We start from the raw sequence: 22,279 nt of genomic DNA on the forward strand, positions 1-22,279 counted from the left end.
AAATAGATATTAAATACATTAAATTAATTATAATATATTAAAAAATAAATAATATTAAATATATTAAATTAATTATATATATTAAAAAATATATTTAATAATATATTAAATTATATAATAACATTTAAAAGTAAAATATATATAATAATATATTAAGTTAATTATATAATAAAATAATATAATAATTAATTTAATTATATATTAAAAATAAAATAAATTAATATAAATAGCATAAATAATTAAATAAAATAATATATAATTATATATTTATTAATTTATATAAAAAATATAATAGTAAATTAAATAATATAATTTATTTATATATATATATAAATATTAATTTAAAATTAGTTTTAGAATTTAATAATACAAATATATATTGTTATTTAAATAATTAAGAATAAACAATTATTATAATATATTTATTTAATAATTTATTTTAATTTAATAAATATAATTAATTATTTTTTAAATGAATATTTAATAATTATTTACCCATATTATTTATAAAATATTAAATAATTAAATAACTATTATTAACAAAAAATATATAATTATATATATTTATTAATATTATTTAATATTTATTATAAATTGTTTTAATTATTTTAATTTTATTAATAAATTTAATTATTATTAAATTATATACCTAATTATTTAATTTTAATTATTTATTTTATTAATTAAATTATTTTATTTATTAAATTATTTTATTTATTAATATAAAGATATTATATATATTTTTTATTATTAATATTAATTTATTTATACTAAATTATTATTTATTATATTATTTTAATATAATTATTTAATAATTTTATTATTTTTGTAAATAATTTAATTAAAGACAATTATATTCGTTTATTTTTATTAATTATTTTATTGTTAAATATATTCAAAATAACTTTATATAAATTAGACAAAATTATGTTTAATTTAATCATAATATTAATAATATAAAAAATATTTATATAAACATTAAATAGCAAAATTAAATATACCATTAATATGCACAAAGAAAAAAATATAAATATATATTAAAACATTATAGAAATGTAATAAACACATTTTTTAACATATTTCCAGAAAAATAAAAATTATAACATAATATATTTTGTGTATAATTAAATGTTCTGAATACCGTCTTGTGATTTATCATCATCTTTATTTTCTTCCACATTATCTTTAGCATCCTCATTTATCACATTTTCCTCTGGTTCATCATCATTAGACACTTCTTTAAAATTCAATTTTATTAAATTGCTGTCAAAATTTTCTGAATCATTGTCATTTAGAATAAGATTATCATTAGGATTACATTCAATTTCACCATATATATCATTTTTTAATTTTTGGTAATTATCTATTAAGGTATTTATTCTATTATTTAATAGTATTAATTCATTTTCTATTATCTTATAATCAAATTTATCTCCTTTAACTGCATCTTCAACATTTTTTCGAAATGTTAACTTCTTTTTTTCACGTGGCTTTATAAGGGTTTCATACAATAGTTTAAGCTGCTCGATTTTATTTTTAAGATGAATATCTCGTTCAAATTGTACAATATTTTTCTTTGCAATAAATATAGAAAATAACTGCATAATTAATTCTTTATCTTTCATCTTTATCTTGGTAAATGACAATTGTAAATCTGAAAGGATTAAACCGGATTTTGCTGCATCTTCATCATATAAAAACTTGAAATCCGTTATAAAATCTTTATCATATTTTAAGACATTAATCAATATTTCATAGTCTGAAATTATTGTATGTTTGTCTCCTTTGTATATAATATTTTTTATGTTATTTTGAATAATAAATGAATTATTCATAAACAAATTTAATATTTTTTTATGTCTTTCAAAGAATGTTCTTTTCTTTAATTCGCATTCCTTAAGTTTTATCCATTCGTCTATGCTTTGGGGTTCTTTAGCAATTAATTTTAAAAGCCCACTTTTTGTCCTTTTTTGAAGCAACTCGTTATCAATTACTGATAATCTTAACATGAACTCCATAAAATAAGAATGAAAAATATTGAAATTTAAATTCAATATGCCAAAATATATAAAATTTGATAAAACATTAAGAAAATAACATTTTTCTTCCTTTGTTAATATATGCTTCCCAAATAAAAGGTTCTTTTTATATTTCTTTGTGAATTCAATTGAATTGTCATGAGGATTCAAGGAAACTATGGGTTCTTTATAACATTTTTCTTCAGCGATTTTTGACATGTTTTCAAAAAATTTCCTTAAAAATGGAATTTTAATTTTTTTCTTGATGTGACTTAAATTTTCCATATAGGAATAACATAAAACTATCAAAACATTAGCCATAAAAATAAAGTTAAAAAATAACAAAGACAATAAAACATAAAAATTCACGGTAGAACTAGCACTAGATACTGTTAAAAATGTCAAAATCATTAAGCTAATTGTCCATGCCACCATACTAAAAGTTTCTAATTTATTCAAAATATGATAATTTCTTGAATCAAACGGTTGAAATATTAACTGTAATATGAGAAAAAAAGATGAAACACAAGTTAATAACCACATAGTGGTACCAAGCACTCTATTCGTCTTCAATAAAGAAACAGTTGATATTAGTAAAATAAATTTTTTCCTTAAAAAGACAATTGTTTCCCAATACCAAAATTGAAAATTATATCCATTGTTTAAGAAACCATATTTAAGCAAAACGTTTTCATTATGCAGCTTTCTTCTATTTTTATATAGCAATAAATAAAACACTAATGGAATGCCAATCCCCCATACTATTAACCCACTTATACCTAATATAAAAAACTTTGCATAATCTTTAGATAAACCACATTTTACACTAGGTGCAAAACTCATATATTGCTCTATAAATTTATCGTTATAATAAATTGCTTTACAATCTAATAATGTTAACATATAATACGTGATTTCTGTATGAACAAAAAATAATAATGTGACATGTATAGGAATCATATCTTCAAGAAATTTTTTAATTCTTTTAAATCGCGAATCTCCAGGTATTGGTATATATCTGAATAGTACCAATCCTCTTTCTGATATCAGTTCTTGCATTATTTCGTCATATAGTTTATTATTTCCTAACAATTTAATTTCATCTATTACTCTTAATTTTATAATTGTTTTATCCCGAACTTTGTATTTATACATTTCGACTACTATGTACATTAAAATTGTTAATACCATCACAAATAAAATAGGTTTAAGCCCATAATAAAGCATTCCATAAAAGTAAGCATTTCCATGTGATATATTGAAACTTCTTAATATACAGTATAAACCATAGTTTTTTTTAACCTTTAATAGCTTTTTTATATATTTAATCATGTAATTAACATGAGACGAAAGATGGATGGGAAAGTACATCTCACTTGTTCCAATAATATAAAATAACTTCATGCAAGAAAAGTAATTTATAGCAATTTTTATAACAATAGAGTGAACGGATTTTCTGTTAGCTCCCGTAAAAACATTTAAATATGCCATGATAACTATAAATAACATTGCGATGATATTGACAAATATGATACGCAAAATATTAACTATCATGCCACTACATTTGATACACAAGTTTAATTTAGAAAAATTATTTGTATATCCTTTTTTGCATTCTCCGCATAAAAAATTAGTCATAGACTCGTGACATTTTCCATTATATAAACAAGCGTCTTTGATTGAGCATTCTACAATAAACCAATCATAATTATATATATTTGCATTTAATCGATAAAGTGCATAATTTTCTCTAGGAACAGGCATTACATGTTTAATTTTTGAATGATCCAAATAATTTTCATCTTTTTTCATATTCAATAATGTTTCTTCTTCAAAACCACCACGGCAATGTGCACCATCTGGACAATTTATACATATCCCATTTTTAAAATAATAATTTTCTAAACAAAAGCAATGCGTTTCATGGGTTGATCCATAAAAACTAGTTGAATTGGGTTTACATTTTGATTCACATGTAAAATCCCCGATTATTGTTTTAAAAAATCCACTTTCACAAGGTGCACATATTTTTGTGAAATTATTTCCAGTATAGACATGTTTATAACCCTTTTTGCATACACAAAAACTGGAATCATATGGTTTTTCTGTTTCAAATGATATAACTGTATTAGGTAGACATTTTGATGGAGCATAATGAACAGTTTTTCTTTTGTTATTGACTATCATTTTCCCACCCTTACAATAAGTATCTTTATCAGTACAAGGTAAGCAATGATTAAAAAAATAATAACCGCCTGAGCAGGTGCAATCTTCTTCTTTGGTACTTCCTATTTGTCCATCTGTTGTATAAGGTGCTAAGCACATAGTACATTCAACATTGGATATAACATCTTTATATGTATTAACTGGACACAAAACGCATTCGCCTAATGCTTCTTTATTTATAGTATATCCTTTATCGCACATACAACTTGATTCGCTAAATGGTTTATCATCTTGTGTTGTTGAGTTTTTTATAGGACAGATTATTTTTTGAGGCTTACAAACATCTAAAGTATTTTTTGTAAAACAATTTTTTAAATATCCACCGGGACAATAATACCCTTTTGGGCATTTAATACATTTATATTCTTGAATATCCCAATAATATCCTTCCATACATATGCATTTTGATCTAGATTCGGTTTTTGTATATAATGTAACACTATTTTCTGGACATGATTCTTTTTTTGTATTACTTATTGTGGATTTATAATAATTTTTAGGTATTTCTAAACAATCAAATTCATTCCCGTCTAATTTCCCAAATTCAAATCCTTTTTTACATAAGCAATTTAAATCTGATATATTTAATTCATTTGGTGGTATTGTTAAACTTCTAACACTACATGGAACTTTCTCATTTTCATAGTTTCCATTTTTTGCGTTATTGTTCTCACCACCAGGGCAATAATGGTTATCTGGGCATAACAAACATGAATCTTGAGTATGCAAATAGTATCCTTTCTCACATTTATTACAATTAAATATAGAAGTCGATTTTTCTGCGACAGTGTATACGTGAGGAGAGCACTGTGTGCATTTTGCATCGGAAACGATGCTTTTATAAAACCCTACTTTACACGGTACACAAAGTTGAGAGCTTTGCAATTCATGTATAAAATTTTGATAGTCGTTGAAAATTGGATTTTCAATAAAATTATAATTAATTAAACCTGAGGAATCGAAGGGTTCATAGCCTTTTTCGCATTCACAACTTTTTATAGAATAATTTTGTTGTGTTGTGTTTGTAGTATTTTCCGGACATTTTGTTTTACCTACTTTATACCCACCAGGACAAAAGTATCCTATATCACATTCTTCACAAAAGTTTATGGAATCTTTAGAAACAAAGTAAAATCCTTTATTACAATTGCATATACTTTCATCTTCTCCCTTACTTCCTTCAATTAAACTATATGAATTAGGATAACAATGAAAAATACAAGGAGTATTAGAAAGATCAGGTTTCCATGTCCCCTTTGCACATAAAACGCACTCGTCATTATCATTTAATTCATATCCTGGTAAACACAAACACTGGGATATCAAAATAGATCCTTCATATTTAGTAGTAGAATTTTCATGGCATGATGTACATTCATATATTGTTTTATTTTTAATATATTCGTTAATATTATTATATGATCCTAACGGACAAGGAACACAATTTCCATTAAGCGCTTTCATACCATCAGCACAAATTACTGTAAATTCTATATTTATTTTTAATTCAGCAAAAACACCACGTAATTCAACAGTTAAATTGACAGGATCTGCAACAAATTCTGATAATTTTATTTGAACAGTTCCATCATATCTATCTATTGTAACATATTGTGATTTATTTATATTATGAACAATTATTTGAAAATTATGAGGGATATTCATTTTTTGTATTTCATCTGATATTACTTTTAGTACATACATTTGCCCATTATCTTGTATAACAGATGGATGATTATATTTTAATTCAAGAAAGCTCAAAATATTTCTTATAGGAATATATATGAATTGGATATTTCTTTCATAGTATCTTATAATTAAAAGTATATTTCTGTTAATGAGGTCTTTATAGTCGTAAAATTTATACACATTTATAATTTTACCAATATCGATATGTGTATTATCTATTTTACCGATATATGAAAAATTATTATTTTTTTTTTGTTTATCATAATGCATCAGAGTTAGCTCATTAGATTCATCCTATATTAAGAAAATGGTATGGAAAAAATCAAATATATAAATGCATGTCTATCCATACTTTTATAAAGTTAGACAGTGATTAAACACATGTAAGAATGTAAATGAAATTTTTATAGAAATACATATGTACATATCATTTTATCTCATTTTTACTACGTTCACTGCTCTTACCTCATTTATAAATATAACATAAGAATCATAATAGGGGTATACTACTATATTATGAGGTTTATACAAGTAAGTGTCTAATTTATTAAGCATGGAGTCGTGTAATTTATTCTCCTCAATATGGGTAACATTTTTTCCTTGAAAGGTATCTATAAGAATCATCTTGTTATACATTTGAATATATTCTATACCTAATACGGTATTGTTTAATTGGTCAATTAAAAAACAATCTAGTGATTCATTTTTAAAAATTCCACATGAAATATCAGATATAAAAAATGACCCGTGTTCCAAAATATTTAAAGAAAAAGATATATCTCGAACCTGTAATACTTCATTTTTTACATCATTAATATTATGCGTATAAAGAATAGAAAAGTCTAAGTTTATTATTAAGAATTTATCATAAGGATGTGATGTTAATAAAAAAATGTTTTTGAGAAGTTTATTTTCATCATATATTGGTTTCATCATAATAGGATCTAAGCAGTTTTCACATTTTATAAAATCAGCATAATCTAAATAATAAGATAATAAAATATCTATATATGGGTCATCTAAATTATTACTATTAATAGTTTTTTTTTTATTATCAACTTTTTCTGGGGTTATATCATATAAATATAATGATTTATTTGGTTTTTTTAAAACATATAATTTTATGCTGTCTTTTGTAATATATAATATTGAACTAGAAGGATTAGATATTTTAAAATATTTAAAAAAAATTGGTGTCATATTTTTATCATGATTATAAGTTAAAATGATTTCATTTTTATTTGTATAACTTAATGATGATATATATAAATAAGTGATATCATATTTATTAAAATTTTCTAACAATTCAGGAAAAAATATGAAAAATTCTGATTCTTTATTCATTGTATATACCTGAATATCATCAGGTTCTATATTGAAGCATGCTAAATGGTTTATATCATAATTACTATGTAAAATATATGGTTTTATAATTACATGTCCAATTAATTTGTATTTATCCTCATTATTATCATTATATTTTGAACATATTTCCAATATTACATCATACTCGTCACACTGTATATTTGATATATGTATAACATCTAAAATTAAATTTTTATCATTATCACTATTTATTTCAGAAATATTATTAGAATAAGTTACATTTTCACCTGAACATTCAATACTTTCTTTCTTTTTGAAAAATATATCTTTTAGTTTTTCATTTGAATTATATTTCTGCAAAACAACTGAGTGCTCTATATTTAATTTGGGCAAATTTAAGTCGATATATATGTAATTCATTTTGTTTAAATCATACCCTGAAAAATAAAAAGAAAAATGTTATATTTTTTTCTATTATATTTATATACATACAAAAATGTGGATATTTATGTATATTAGGGGCAAAAATTGTATAATTCAAAAGACAGTAAAAAAAAGACACTACAAAATGGATACTAACCGACAACTAAAATTGGAGAAAGTAAAGCGGAGTAATCAACTTGGCCATCATTGGATGTGTAACATAATAAATAATCTCCAGGTGCTTGAAAAACTATATCATCTTTAAAAATTCTAGAATCCGTTTCATGCGTAAATATATCATAAAAATGCATTTTTTTTTCATTTTTATAAAAATGTTCATGCATTTCATTAAAAGGTATATTCTTAATATTGTTACATGTATAACCTTCGATGTTTTTAATTATAAAAGCATTTGTAATAGGAAATGGAGTTACATATTCTTCCAATTTAACAGAATATTTTTCCCCTGTTTTAATTTTTTTTGTATTATTTCCCCCATTTGCTGGCTTTTTAATAACTCGTATAGTTAAAACTTCTGAATAATGCTTATTAGTACTAGAGCACTTATTATAAGAGTAATATAAATAATCAATTATACAAGAACATACATTAAACAAACCTTCAGCATCATTTGATACTTTAATATTTTGAAATTGAGAACCTATTACATGCCCTTTATATAGTATAGGTATGCCAAATTTATTTTCCGTTTTTTGAAATATAAAATGAGGACTTTTTGTTTTCACTTTATTTAAACAATTATCTTCTGTAATAATTATGGATGTTCTCAAAAGAAATGATTCATTTTTTATTTTTAAATCTAATTGCTCCCCTGATTGAATTACAATATGATTATGGTCTATTAAAAAAAAGAGAGATATATATGTTTATTGAAGATAACATATAAAAAGTGTTAGACATAATAAATAATTTTTTATTTCTAACTCTGTATCCTATATTCAGGTTTGTTATCACTTAAACATGTTGAATAATCTTTATTTTGCTTATCCAATGCAAAATTATTATTCACATCAAAATCAATAGGAGCATCACATATATTTCCTGAAAGTGTAAATCTATTACAGTTGTCGATATTTTTTCCTTTCCCATCAATATAACATTTAGATAGATCTAGAAATAAACAAAAAATAAAATGAATGAACAAATAAATATGTAAATTTGAAAAAGTAAATAAAATGATATATATTAAAACTAATAATATTTTTTTATGTTACATTTTTCTTTTTCTTTTGAATAAATAGTGTTTATAAGGCTAATAGGGCTGTTATATTTTAGCTCCAAAATATTGTCTAAACTAACATGAACAAAACTAATCCCCCTTTCATTTATTAATTTTGTTGTTTTTTTGAATAAATTTTTAACCTTATTTTTATGCTTCAAATTATTTGATTTTACTGGGGCATTTTTATGGATATTTGAATTTCTATATCCTATAAAAAAAATACGCATATATGTTTCGTAAAAAATAATAAAACTATATAAATATGCATATCTTTACGCGGTTTATCATATTTATTTTATATAATTATTACCACCCTTGGGGTGGTGATTTTGCTTTGAAAAGTCTGATGTTGTACGCTAAAAGTGAAAATACACAAAATTATGAGTAAAGATATCGAGATATTATTATTATTTTTTTTTTAAGTGTATAGACAATGCCAATGTAGTAGGATGTTATGCTTAACCAGTTCGAGAAATAAATAGCAAGCCAAAATAGACAGCAGAAACAAAAAATTAATCGGGTTCACCATTTTGTAGATATAATATTAAAAATAATTTTAAAAATTATACTCCATCCCCCCAAAAAATAAAATAGAACAAACAAATAAATAAAATATAAAACAATTTATAACATTTATTTTAAATAGTATTGATATAATACTAAAGGAAAATATTGTTACTTTTTTTTTACACTTTTTAGAAATATTTTGTTCTGCATGCAGCCAAATAATATTTTAGGAAATCATAAATTACGATTGAGAAAATTAAGGGAACATATTTTTATTTTATTGAGAAAATAATTTATTTGCAAGCTAACAATATAAGAACAAAAAAAACACCAAATTAGAACACCCAAGGAAAGAAAGAAAAATTATTTCATCACGAAATTGGGTTATTTTATGCATATATGATTATGATCACATGCATATATAGGTATGTGTATTTTATATACTAATTTTTAACGTACTAATTATAATAGTTTCGAATCAAATATACACATATTGTCTTTTTACCCACATATATATCGATGTAATATTTATTAATGTTTTAACAATAACACACCTTTTAACAAAATAATTTAATTTATCGTTTAAAATATATCAAGTTTATTTTAAAAGTTTTTTGTCCGTTGATAAATTGTAATTTTTAATTCCTATAACATCGTATACCACCATTTGAAGATTTATAATATTGAATTATTATGGTCTACAATGCTTATAAATATAATTTATTATATGATAATTTTAATATATACAAATTTTTACACAACACGCATAAAAATATACTTATATATATGCATGTTGTGCAGCATTACAATTCTATAAAACAAATAATATTAACTATTTTTAAATGCATGCACATGAAATATTAAAAAAAAAATAAAGCCGTAGTTGTGTCTAGGAAATTGTATTGAAATTTCTAAAAAATAAAAAATATTTATATACCTTTACTTATTCTTTGCTTCAATGCATATAAGAGAATAGATGAATAATATGTGATAAATTTCTGTTGTGAAAATTGGCATAGATCTTTTATTCAATAATATATGAGATGGAATTATTTTTTAGATATAAGGGTTTTACCTAATTAAAGGTATGCAAATACACTTTTAAATTACCATTCAAAATGCATACATAATATATGTACCTATAAATGTGTAAACTGCAATTTACGTTGTTATAAAAATCCGATGATCCTCCTATATTCTGTATATGCAAAAAAATAAAAATTTAACATAGGATAAGAAAAGAAAATATATTTATATTTTCCTTTTTTTGAAATATATGATATGAACAGTACAAGGAATGTTTCTACTTTTTTATTCATGCTTTTATGAATACTTTAATTACTCATCAATTTTATCCGTTTCGTTTTATTTTCACGTTATTTTAATTATTTTTTTTCTCCCTTTTTTAATTTTTATTTAATGTTTTTAATAAAAATTTGTATATAATTTTTTTTAATTAAAAACATGCCAAAAAAAAAGAAAAAAATATATACCCATCCTATATAATTCTGCTAAAAATTTTTGTAAAAAAAAACAAAATGCAGAGAGCATGTGAAATGGTAGTATCGTTATTACGAACTGATGCTATGACTCAAAAATGTCCATTTCATGTATTAAATGTTCAAATTCTTGAATTATTACAAAAGGAGGGTCTCATTAGAGGGTTTGCAATTAAGGGAACAAAAATAGATATACTACTAAAGCATTACAAGGGCGCACCGGTAATACTTATAAACACACTTTCATACATTTTGTATGCATATACATATAACATATATATATGTAAGCAATTTTCTTTATATAGGTTATAAGGAATATTCGAGTTGTATCAAAACCAAGTAGAGATATATGGCTAACACCACATGAACTCAAATTTCGTACACGATTCAATACAGGATTATGGGTAATGCAAACTAGTTGTGGTGTAATAAGTCACAGAGATTGCATACGAATGGGTATTGGGGGTAAAATGCTATTTGCAGTTAATAATGGATATCAGCATTTTTGTTAGCTTGTTTGTCAAATGCTTAAGGGATAATATTTTATGATTATATTTTTACAATATAAATAAAAAATTAAAAAAATGCATATATACAATACATTTTAAATATTATCAAATTTTATATCTATGGAAGTGGATAGACGGATATAATTTTTTTCAATACATTTCCTTTGTGGGAAATAATAAACCGATAGTTTTTTTATTTAAATATGGTTATATATCATAAGAAATATATAACTATTTTTATGTTTACAATAGCTTCCTATTTCGCAGCAGTAAGAAAAGGACAGTCTCCAAATACCAAATTTCAAGGTATTTGCACATGGCCACATACTATACATATTTCATGGTAGTTGACATATTTTCTTTTTTTATGTTTTTTATATTTTTCGAACATTTGTTTTTTTGTTTGTAAAAAATATATATAAAATAATTTTTTAAAAACTAATATAATTTAAATAAAAATATTAAAAAAACAAAACATAAAAGGGATTGAATATAGACAATCAAAGAAAGTTCATTATATATATAAATACGATATGAGCCATATATGTTACATTCTGTAGTGGTGTGCTAAATAAAAAACCAATAGCCATGAATAAAGAGGAAATGGAAAATATATTTATTTCATGTTCATAACTTTTTTATTTTTTTTGTGTAAAGAAAACTGCACCACTTTATAGATATGAAATATTTATAAATGAATTATTTTAAAAATGCAGTTCAATATATATGGAATATACCATTTTTCTTTACAAAAATAAACACATTATTAAGACATGGTTTCATATATATATGCAGATTAGTTCGTCTTATTTAAATGGTACTTTTTCGTCCTTAGTATTATTACTAAAACATAATAGTATACATAATTTTGGTTAAACTATTTCGGTATTCTTGTCAATGAAAAAAATAAATATAGCATATGTTTGTATTATAAAACATCTTATAAACAAAAGAAAAAAAGTAAATAAAAAATAAAGTATCAAAAATATAATTAATAAATATACCAAATAAAATATAATAAAAGAAAAAAACTAATAATAATGATAAATATTTTATACACGTTTCACGAAACAGAATATTGACATAAAACGTACAATAGGAAGTGCATATATGTAGAAACTGTAGTGTAAATTTTGTAAAATTAAAAAAAGGAAACAATTTTTTATAGTTTAGTGAATATATTACATAATAAAATTTATTACTATGCAAGAAAAAAATTATTAATATTGAAATAAAAGTACATAATATCAAAGTTTCAATATTTTATCAAACTTTCTACAATCCCATATAAGATTGGAAATAATTTCATAGGAATACGTTATTCTTGCAAAGTTAGAGAAAAGGAATTATATTCTGGTCAATGAGAAAACATAATGACATGAACATATTTTACCGTAACTGGAATGAATCTCAAATTAGTAAAGATTATATCCTATAATATAGAAGATTAATCCCATATATGAATAAGATTATATATACATATTTATGACACCTTGAGAACACATTTTTTATATAACAAATTATACCCTTTCTTTGGTGCAAAAGATTAAAGAATCATAAATTATCACATTTTTTACTTTTATTTCTGTTATTATTTTATTTATAAAAAAATGTCATTCGATGATTTGACCGACAATACAAGGTCTGTAAGGAATATCCCAGGAGCAAGATTCATAGTTAGAGAAAATTATAAAATAAATTATTAACATTTTTCTTCCTTTTTTGTATAGTTGTATAAGACAATATATGTAATAAAATTTATTTGATATTGCTAACATATGGAGAAATATATACATGTTAATTTTTTTTGTTTTTATAATGAAAAAATTTTGTACACAGGAACATGTAACAGAATTTTTACAAAATAAAAATGAGGAAACTATTCTTCGATTGGCAAAAGAACTTTTATTGTAAGTATTGTTAATAGAAAACCCAAAACTTTGAATATATGCATATGTTTATATCTTTGAAATCTATAAAGATAATAAAAAAGAATAATAGAAATAAGATTTCTTTAATGATACATCACTTCTATTTATTTTCAGAAAATATAAATTTATGGAGCACACTTTTGTAACTAGACAAATGAATACTGAAAAGAAAATACCTGAGTTAAAAGATGCTTTAAAAGTTGTAAATGCCTTATATAAAAGAAAGGTTAAATTATTATATTACAAAGTTAAAGATTATATTTTTGTGAAATTGCAAAATCCATACTACTGAACAATTTATATTTGCATATTTTATTATATATACATGTGCATAATTTATTGTAAATTACAAATTTTTATAGCAAATGAATGAAACCGGAGCCTTGGAACATTATTTTCCCCTTGAAGAGTCGTTATATGCTAAGGGAGTAATTGAAAAATGTGATAATATTCTTCTTTGGCTAGGGGTATATATAAATATTGAAAAAAATTATGAAGAATATCTGAATTTCTTATGAAAATATTTTTTCCATAGTATTCTTTTTTCGAGAAACACCTTTTATTTATATATTATAAATGGTTCATATTTATTATTTTATATAACAGGCTAATGTAATGGTTGAATTTCCATTCAATGAGGCTATAGAGCTTTTGAATCAGCATTTAGAAAGAGCAATAAATTTGTCTGAAGAAATGGTATAGCTTAAAAATGTGTAAAATGGTGTTTATTAATATCATGTGTTTATGGACGCTTATTATTACATTCGTATCGATATATACATTGCATGTAGAAAAAATTATATGTGTTCCAATGTTATTATTCATTTATATTTTTAAAAAATTCAATTCTTTAAATTAGGATAAGGAACTTGTATGGTTACACGAACAAATATCAACAACTGAAATTAATATATCAAGGATTCATAATTATGTTGAGATGAAAAAAGGGAATAAAGAAAAAAATGCGATTGAAACTAAAGGATAAGTTCCCAGGAATGTAATTCTATATCATTAAAATTTCACAAGATTGTTTACCACAAAATTGTTGGATAGGCTAAAACTGATAGTGTGAAATTAATATTTTAATTGGGAAAGTATTGCATTTATACAATACGAATATATATTCGCTCGTATTGTATATTTTTTCATCCATTTTATTTCCCCTTTTTAAATATATTTATATATATTAAATGAAAAAAAAAACAAATTAATTTTATATGTTAAATATATGTGTATAAAAATAAATAAGTCATGTTAGTATATTATTTTTTTTATGTGGTACAAAAATAAGACATTATTATAAGAAAATATATAGTTTATTACTTTCGTTGAATATGATAAATTAACACATTTTTTAATATATTATAATTTACTTAAACCAAAATAAAATATATAAAATAGCATGTGACACATGCATATGTAATATATAGGGATATGAAAATAGTTGCTTTTTTGTTGTATCCAAGAAGCTATAAATTGTTATGTAGCTTTTTCTATTTATATATTTTTTTAATATATACATAATTTTTTTTATTGTGCACACATTGTTCAGGATAAAAGTTGTATTAATATAAGCTTAGAGAAAGCCAAAAAAGAGAAAAAATATTTAAATATTATTTGGTCAAAAAATATTACAAAAAAATTATGCACAGGCAATATATTAATCATTCAATTATGCTTTAATTTTCATTCTCCATGTCATTAAATTATTACATGTTCATAATTTTCAATAAACAATATGAACAACAATGTAAATTAAAAAAACAACAACACAAATTGTAACAATAGACATTTATTATTTCAAAGTGTTATATTAAACATGTTTTTTTAATTAATTCATATAAAAATAAATAGTCACATATAACTTAGACAATTTTCATAATTTTGTTTTTATGTCTAGACAATGTTACATTTTTATAACAAATGGGTTATATTTTTTATAATTTTAAAACAAGTAAATCCCAATAGTACTAATTGTATATACTTCAAACGCATTCCAAAATTGATTTGTGTTACTATAAATATTACAGTAATGTAAACATTTTAGTAACTTATTAGAGGAAATAAATATATGCTATATGCCCCAATAATGGTTAGCTTACTTTTGCTTGAAAAGAAAGAATTATAGTATAATAATAAAAATAAATAAAATGACATACATATATATATATTCCTTCTCTAAAACAAAACATATTTTTCTCAAATTTAATCATAGATAGGAGTAAATCATGATTTTCTATCTGGGAATTTTTTGAGATACCCTTTAGAAGAGAACAATACAACGTAACATTGGAAACAAATTATTTATCGCAAAAAAAGGATGAATTACATTTTTTATTAAATATTTTCTCTTATATATTATTTTGTGTGGTGTTTATATTTTTAGAAGCTACAAAAATCTTCGATTAAATAAAAAAAAGGAAAACTCGGTAAAAAATGCATTATTTTACGTATATTTAAATTGAAAACAATAATAGTGTCATGATGCATACACATTTAAAATGTATCCATTTAAATGATGCCAAATCTTTACACATTTTTACCCTTTGTAGAAGACGCTCAATTATTGTGAAGATTATTTGATCGAATTAAATCAGCTAAAAGAATATAAAAGATTGTATAATTAAAATTTTAAATGTCTTTAAAAAAAGAATACGCCCAACCATACTCATATGCATAACACATTTAATTGTGTTTCCTTTTTAAATATTTTTTGTAGAGCATCCCAAAAAATAAAAAAATATGAAGATTGTGTATATTCATATAAAAATCAAATAAGGAATTTAAAGGTAAAATGAAGAAAAAACATATATTTGTTGTACCATTTTAATTTTTGTTTTTTCTCTTTTAATATTTGACATAATAAAATTGAAATGATGGAAAAATAATTGCATTGATTTTAATTACACATATGATTATATATTTATATGTGCGTGTAGAGCAACACTGGACAAACAAAGAATGTGAATATACAACTAATAGATGTTTTTATTAATGCTATTTGTGATATAATAGAACATATATGCTTGAACATCCATAAACCAGGTAATAAGAGGACGCCAACGAAAAAATGAAAAGAATTTATATATACATTTTCTATTTTCCATTCAACATGAAAACATTATTTTTATTATTTCTTATCTATTTAGTCTTACATGCCCTTCCGTTAATCCACACGATATTGACCTCTATTTCAATTGTAAGGAAAACTAAAAAAGAGAACAAATTAAGCAGAATTCATTATACATGCTCATATATATAAATGAATAACTTCCCAATCATTTTATAATTATTTAAAGATATTTTGAAACATATTTTTTTAGAGGGATAAGAAAATATATCAATCTACAAAACTAATTCACATAATATTAACCAAATTAAATAGTGAGGATATAGTTAAAGATAATGGAACTGGTATTAAGGAGGAAAAAAGCGAACAAATGGGATTAACCTCTCATAAATTACAAGATTTAGAATGGTTAAGTTCTGAAACAAATGATAAAGGGTGGTTAGCTATTGTTGATAGATGGGAATTATGTCAAAGAGACTTAAAATGGTTGTGTGTAAAAACAAATAATAGATCATGGTTATTATATCGTCATTTATGGGAAAAAAGTTCTAATGACTTAAAATATATAGCAGTATTATTTGATGATAAAAAATGGCTACATTTATGTAATATATGGAATTCAGTTCCTTTAAGTATAAAATTAAGAGCCATTTCATTAAAGGATCCAAATATTTGCCAGCCTACATTGAGAGAAATTATATTAAATGATGATGATGTCTATAAAAATAATACTATATCTGCGCTATCCGAAATATTAAATATTACAAATTTAGAAAATAATTATTTAATATCTCAATCAAATCATAGGGAAAGTAACAATAGTCTAAGATATACTGGTCATACATATAAACATTTTACGAGAAAAAATAATTTGGAAATATTTCCTGAAAGAGTTCAAATAATGAAAGGAGATACATTGGAAGGGTTGTTAGGAGGTAGCATAAACTGGAAAGAAAATGTTCACAGGAATAGTGTAACCACAGATGGAAAAATGAACGAAATGAAACCAATAGATGAAAGTAACGATTCTAAAGACGAACAACCTGATGGGAAAAAGACACAAAATGAAGATACGAATCCTATAGAAAAAAACAACCTTACAACTCCATTAAAAGATGCGCCAAAATCTTTTGTAAAATCGAATAATATTGAAAATAGTGACTATATAAGAAAAAAAAATTATGTTCCATTAAAATTTATAGAGAAATATAAAAATAAAAATCCAATGAAACAAAAAATATTTACAAAAAAATCGAAAACAGATATTATTTTGAATAATAAAAATGAGTTAACCCGTGAAAATAGTATAGGAAAAATTCCTAAAATGAATGAACCTAAAAGTGGTTTTAATTCCAAATTAATTTTAAAAAAAAGTAGTGAAACAAATATTTATAAGAATGACATAATAGTAAAGGCTGATGTAGATAAAGACGCGATGACGATTGAAAGTTTAGATAAACAAAATGCAACCATAAATAAAACAATTAAAGAAACAATTCCAGAAAAGATAACAGAAGCAAATAATAATATAATTTCTGAGGTTGTAAAAAATAATATAATGAAAAAAAGTGTAAAACCATTAGGGGGAATGATATTAAAAAAATTGAATACAGGATCAAAAATGGCTAATATGAATAATGGTGTATCTTTGATAGAAAAAAAGAATGTCGATTTTTCAAAATTCGAAAAAATCGCCAAAAAGTCAATCCCATTATCAGTAAAAAATTTAACAAAAGTGAAAGGAAAATTTTTTAAAAAAAAAAGTATTTCATTAAAAAAAGAAACCCCAGAGAAAAACATGCGTTCATCGGAGGTGAGCGGTTCAGAAAGTTCAGATACAACTAACAACAATATAAATACACAAGTATCGAATACTAGTTTAAGTGAAAAAAGTGTCGAGAAGAAAAGTGGAAATGAGATTAAAATTGGCCACGAAAAAAAAAAAGATAATATGATGATATACAAATTATTAAAATTAAAAGAAAAAAATGGAAAGAAAAGTTCTATCATGCTAAAAAAAAATAGCAACCATCAATCAAATGAAACAAATGGGACAAATAAAGAAAATAAAAATTTGAATGAAAGTTATATTCAAAAAAAAGCAGTAAAAGATACGAACAATTCAGGTAGCTCACAAAAATCAGAAAATTCAGAAAAGTCATACAGCGTAAGCAGTATAGATAATGATAAAAAACAAGATGACAGTTCAGGTGGGTATTCTGAATAATAGAAAATTTGTGGTAGTAGCAGCAATACTTAACATATAAAATTCAGAATATATGCTTAGCTTATTTTCTCATATATTCATTAACAATTTTTCATTATGAATTATTATTATTTTTTTTTCAGAAGACGAAGTTAAAGTTGACGCTACGCGGAAAAATGGAGAAACTGCTAAACAAGTAACTAAAAAAAATAAGATAAATAAAAATTAAGAGAACATTCACTCATTTATTTGTTTTTTTTGTGTTTATTTTTCTCATAAAATATATGTGAATATATATATATGCATCTTCCAACTCATGTGTGCATGATTTACGTACCATTATAGGATGCCCCCACTAATGTAGCCAATTATATTACAGATTTATTCAATGCATTCAATTTTGTCAACACTAAAACGGTAAGCAATGTATCAAACAAAGTTCATAATGCTGAAGAGCCAAATCTAGAAAATAATAAAATAATTATTGAGGAAAAAAATAAAGAAGATAGTGGAAAGAGTAAAAGTTCATGGACAAGTGATGATAGTTCTGAAGAAGATAGTGTATATTCAAAGGAAAATGATATATATAATAAAAAGGAGCTCATTAAAAAAATAAAATCTTTTGAATCGAAAAAGAGTGATATAAGTGAAGTAAAACATTCAGTGCATTTTAACGAAGGTATAAAAAGCAGGGGCTTTATAGAAGCAAAAAAAAGTACCAGCATTGAATTTGCAAATAATCATAATGATATAAATAATGAAGAAAAATCGATAAAAGCAAAACGCAATATATCCTTAAGAACCGCAAAATATAATACAGATTCTATAAAAGATAACTTTCTACGAAAAATTAAAAGGTCTTTTGATGTAGAGCATAAACTACATACAAATTTGTCTGAGAGTAAATTAGAAGATAATAATAATAAAGCAAATTATATAAATGAACTAGGAAAAAATAAAAACTCTAATATACTATTAACAAATGAAAAAAGAAATATAATGGTTAAAGGTTTAAACATAAAACGTGAAAAACCAAAACTTCCATTTTTAGGAAAAAGTATAAAGAATATTGAAAAAAAAAGCTAAGTAATATTTTACAAAGGTGATAGAATTATTAAATTTTAATAAACAAATATAATTACTATTAATGAAGCTGAAAAATAAAAAATCATCTTCTTCAAATAAAGAGAAAGTATATGATTTCTATTAACGCAAGTTAGAAAAATAAGACGATGTGTCACCAGTGGTTACAGGACCATAATTATATACTTCATGAAGAAAACCATCTAAATTTTATTATTATTATATTCTATTTTTTTTCATCGCTTCAAAGTAAATTTGTATCTTAGATCATATAATACTACTTAAAGACGAATAAAGCAAACTTATTTATATTTTTCTCTAAATACAAACTTTCCATTTTAAAGTCTTTTTGAATATTAGTGAAATAAAATGGATAAATATTCATTTCAAAATTTTGATCAAATAAAGTGTTGATGCTAAGACAATACCAAATACATCTGTAAATGCAGAAGAGAGACTAAAAAATATTTTTTCAGATTTATTATTTATTTCATCAATATTTCTTAATGCTTCTTTTTTTAAGTTTTGGATTTTTCTATTTAAAAAAACATGTTCTTTTTTCTGTTTCTTTATTATTGAATCACATTTTTCAGCTATTAAGAAATTTTGTAATATATTTAGAGCTTCATTTTGTTTATAAGGAATGAAATTATCATTTCTATGTTTATGTGTATCGTCCTTTACATGCTGCACACTTTTTGTTTTATCATCGTTATCAATATTTTTAATCATATTATTTTCTAAATCAAATTTTGCTTTGTCAATCGAACTATTGTCTTCATATGTGTTTGTGTTATTTATCTTATTTGATTCTTCTAAATTATGCTTACTAATTTTATACAATGATAAGAGCCCATAAAAGCTTGAGAATAAAAATGGTACGATGAATATAGAACAGTTGATTGGTATATTTTTCCATATAGCACAATTTTTGAAAAAAATGGAACAAAATGCACATATAAAGGCCATCGATCCAGATGGGTGTATAAGGACAAAGTTAATAAACTTTAATGATTCTGTATTCTTAATAATATCACAAAATAAAGTAGTGGCAATGTTTGAAAACAAGGTGCCACATAAAAATAATCCAATATATATTAAAGATCCATAATGCTTTTCAAGGAAACAGGAAGCTAGAAGAAATGTAAATAATTGAACTGCACATTGAAGTGTATTTTCATTTAAAAAAAATTGCGATGTTAAATATTTTATATTAAATATGTCATTTTTATTTTCTGCATTTTTTTTATTTTCTTCAAAATTATATATAATAAAGTAGTTATCTAAATAGTTTAATATTTTATCTACTTGTGATATTAAATCGTTTTCATTATCACAATTTTTTAAGTTATAAATTAAAATTTTGAAGAAAGATGAAATTCCGATCATTCCTAAAATCACACAAATCGTTACATATGGGAATCTTGAGTTTTCTGGATAATACATAATAATACCCTGCTCATTTTTTTTATCATTTTTATTAGAGTTCTTTTTTTTGTCTTTTTCACTAAATAAATTTACACGCTCTTTATTATTATTGCTCTTAGTTCCATTATTATTTTTATTATAACTGTGTATCCCAATTTTCTTGATGCTACTCACAGAATCCGGTATCCTATGGAAATTTAATAATTTTGTTTTTCCCCCCACTCCATATAAATTACAATTATTTATCGAACCATATGAACAAAAAAACAAATTTTCCTTAATCCATTTTTGCTTTAAACAATTTGTAGATATATAATTTTTCAACGAGATGTTTTTTTTGAACTGATTTATCATTTTATAATAATTTCTATTTTACACTTTTTCAAGTTACATTTTTATGACAATAGATAAAACTAGTGAAATATATATATAAACTTTATCAGCTTACTTCCTATTCATTAATCAATTAATTATTTATTCTTTTAAAAATATACTTATTCAAGGGTTGTCAAATTAATATTAAATAATATTTAACGACATGCAGTCCCTTTCTCATCCTCAAAAAAAAGAAAAACCGACTAACTTTAAAATGATTAGTACATATCACTAAAGCGGGTTAAATAATAATCAAAATTGTAAGGAATCAAGATAGAATAAATATACAAAAATAAAATAATGTAAAAAAACACAAAAAAAATCTAAGCACATCAAACACCAAAATCGATATTTCTTAAAACTTTTGAAAAATTATATATAGAAAGATATATATATCGAATGAAAAATATTTTTTAATATTTAAATTTCTTTAAACATCCAAAAATATATATATATGAAATTTGTGACTTTACAAAGAGATGTATAAATCAAAAATGTTCTACAAAATAAATACAAGTAAATAAATCTACAATACATGTGTAGATATACTTAATACACAGACCGTTAAATCATAAAATGAAGTATGTGATCATGCAAATAGTCTTATCATTCTTTGCACAGAATGAAAGTACATACATATCCATGCGCAATATTTCAATTTTTCAACAAATTCGTCAAGTGTAAATATACTTTGATAAAGCCAAATGGCTAAAGGAAGGTTTTTATAAAATAAAAATGTTGAAAAA

The 22,279-nt window shown here is 23.0% G+C and overlaps 5 protein-coding genes across 5 annotated transcripts; 3 read left to right on the plus strand and 2 right to left on the minus strand.

The window, feature by feature from the left end:
- Positions 1–1,124: 1,124 nt before the first annotated feature.
- PVVCY_0601620 (cysteine repeat modular protein 2, putative) lies at positions 1,125–9,454 on the minus strand (the record flags this gene model as incomplete). The annotated part of the gene is made up of 7 exons (XM_037634126.1): positions 1,125–6,227; positions 6,399–7,696; positions 7,840–8,541; positions 8,628–8,813; positions 8,918–9,133; positions 9,236–9,281; positions 9,389–9,454. 7 exons carry the CDS (start codon positions 9,452–9,454, stop codon positions 1,125–1,127), a joined length of 7,617 nt encoding a protein of 2,538 aa, XP_037490273.1.
- A 1,516-nt stretch (positions 9,455–10,970) lies between these two features.
- PVVCY_0601630 (mitochondrial ribosomal protein S8 precursor, putative) lies at positions 10,971–11,443 on the plus strand (the record flags this gene model as incomplete). Its single annotated transcript, XM_008627303.1, has 2 exons — positions 10,971–11,153; positions 11,237–11,443. 2 exons carry the CDS (start codon positions 10,971–10,973, stop codon positions 11,441–11,443), a joined length of 390 nt encoding a protein of 129 aa, XP_008625525.1.
- Positions 11,444–13,050: 1,607 nt separating this feature from the next.
- On the plus strand, positions 13,051–14,356 carry PVVCY_0601640 (prefoldin subunit 3, putative; the record flags this gene model as incomplete). Its single annotated transcript, XM_008627304.2, has 6 exons — positions 13,051–13,116; positions 13,280–13,350; positions 13,486–13,597; positions 13,734–13,838; positions 13,978–14,067; positions 14,231–14,356. The coding sequence occupies 6 exons, from the start codon at positions 13,051–13,053 to the stop codon at positions 14,354–14,356; spliced, it is 570 nt and encodes a 189-aa protein (XP_008625526.2).
- A 1,104-nt stretch (positions 14,357–15,460) lies between these two features.
- PVVCY_0601650 (conserved Plasmodium protein, unknown function) lies at positions 15,461–19,733 on the plus strand (the record flags this gene model as incomplete). Its single annotated transcript, XM_008627305.2, has 10 exons — positions 15,461–15,463; positions 15,587–15,654; positions 15,758–15,800; positions 15,924–15,988; positions 16,091–16,160; positions 16,311–16,416; positions 16,521–16,570; positions 16,695–18,651; positions 18,791–18,843; positions 18,993–19,733. 10 exons carry the CDS (start codon positions 15,461–15,463, stop codon positions 19,731–19,733), a joined length of 3,156 nt encoding a protein of 1,051 aa, XP_008625527.2.
- A 378-nt stretch (positions 19,734–20,111) lies between these two features.
- PVVCY_0601660 (conserved Plasmodium protein, unknown function) lies at positions 20,112–21,512 on the minus strand (the record flags this gene model as incomplete). The annotated part of the gene is made up of 1 exon (XM_008627306.1): positions 20,112–21,512. The coding sequence occupies one exon, from the start codon at positions 21,510–21,512 to the stop codon at positions 20,112–20,114; it is 1,401 nt and encodes a 466-aa protein (XP_008625528.1).
- Between the last annotated feature and the right edge of the window lie 767 nt (positions 21,513–22,279).

This window comes from Plasmodium vinckei, assembly GCF_900681995.1.
Source record: "Plasmodium vinckei vinckei genome assembly, chromosome: PVVCY_06".
Classification (NCBI taxonomy): Eukaryota; Apicomplexa; class Aconoidasida; order Haemosporida; family Plasmodiidae; genus Plasmodium; species Plasmodium vinckei.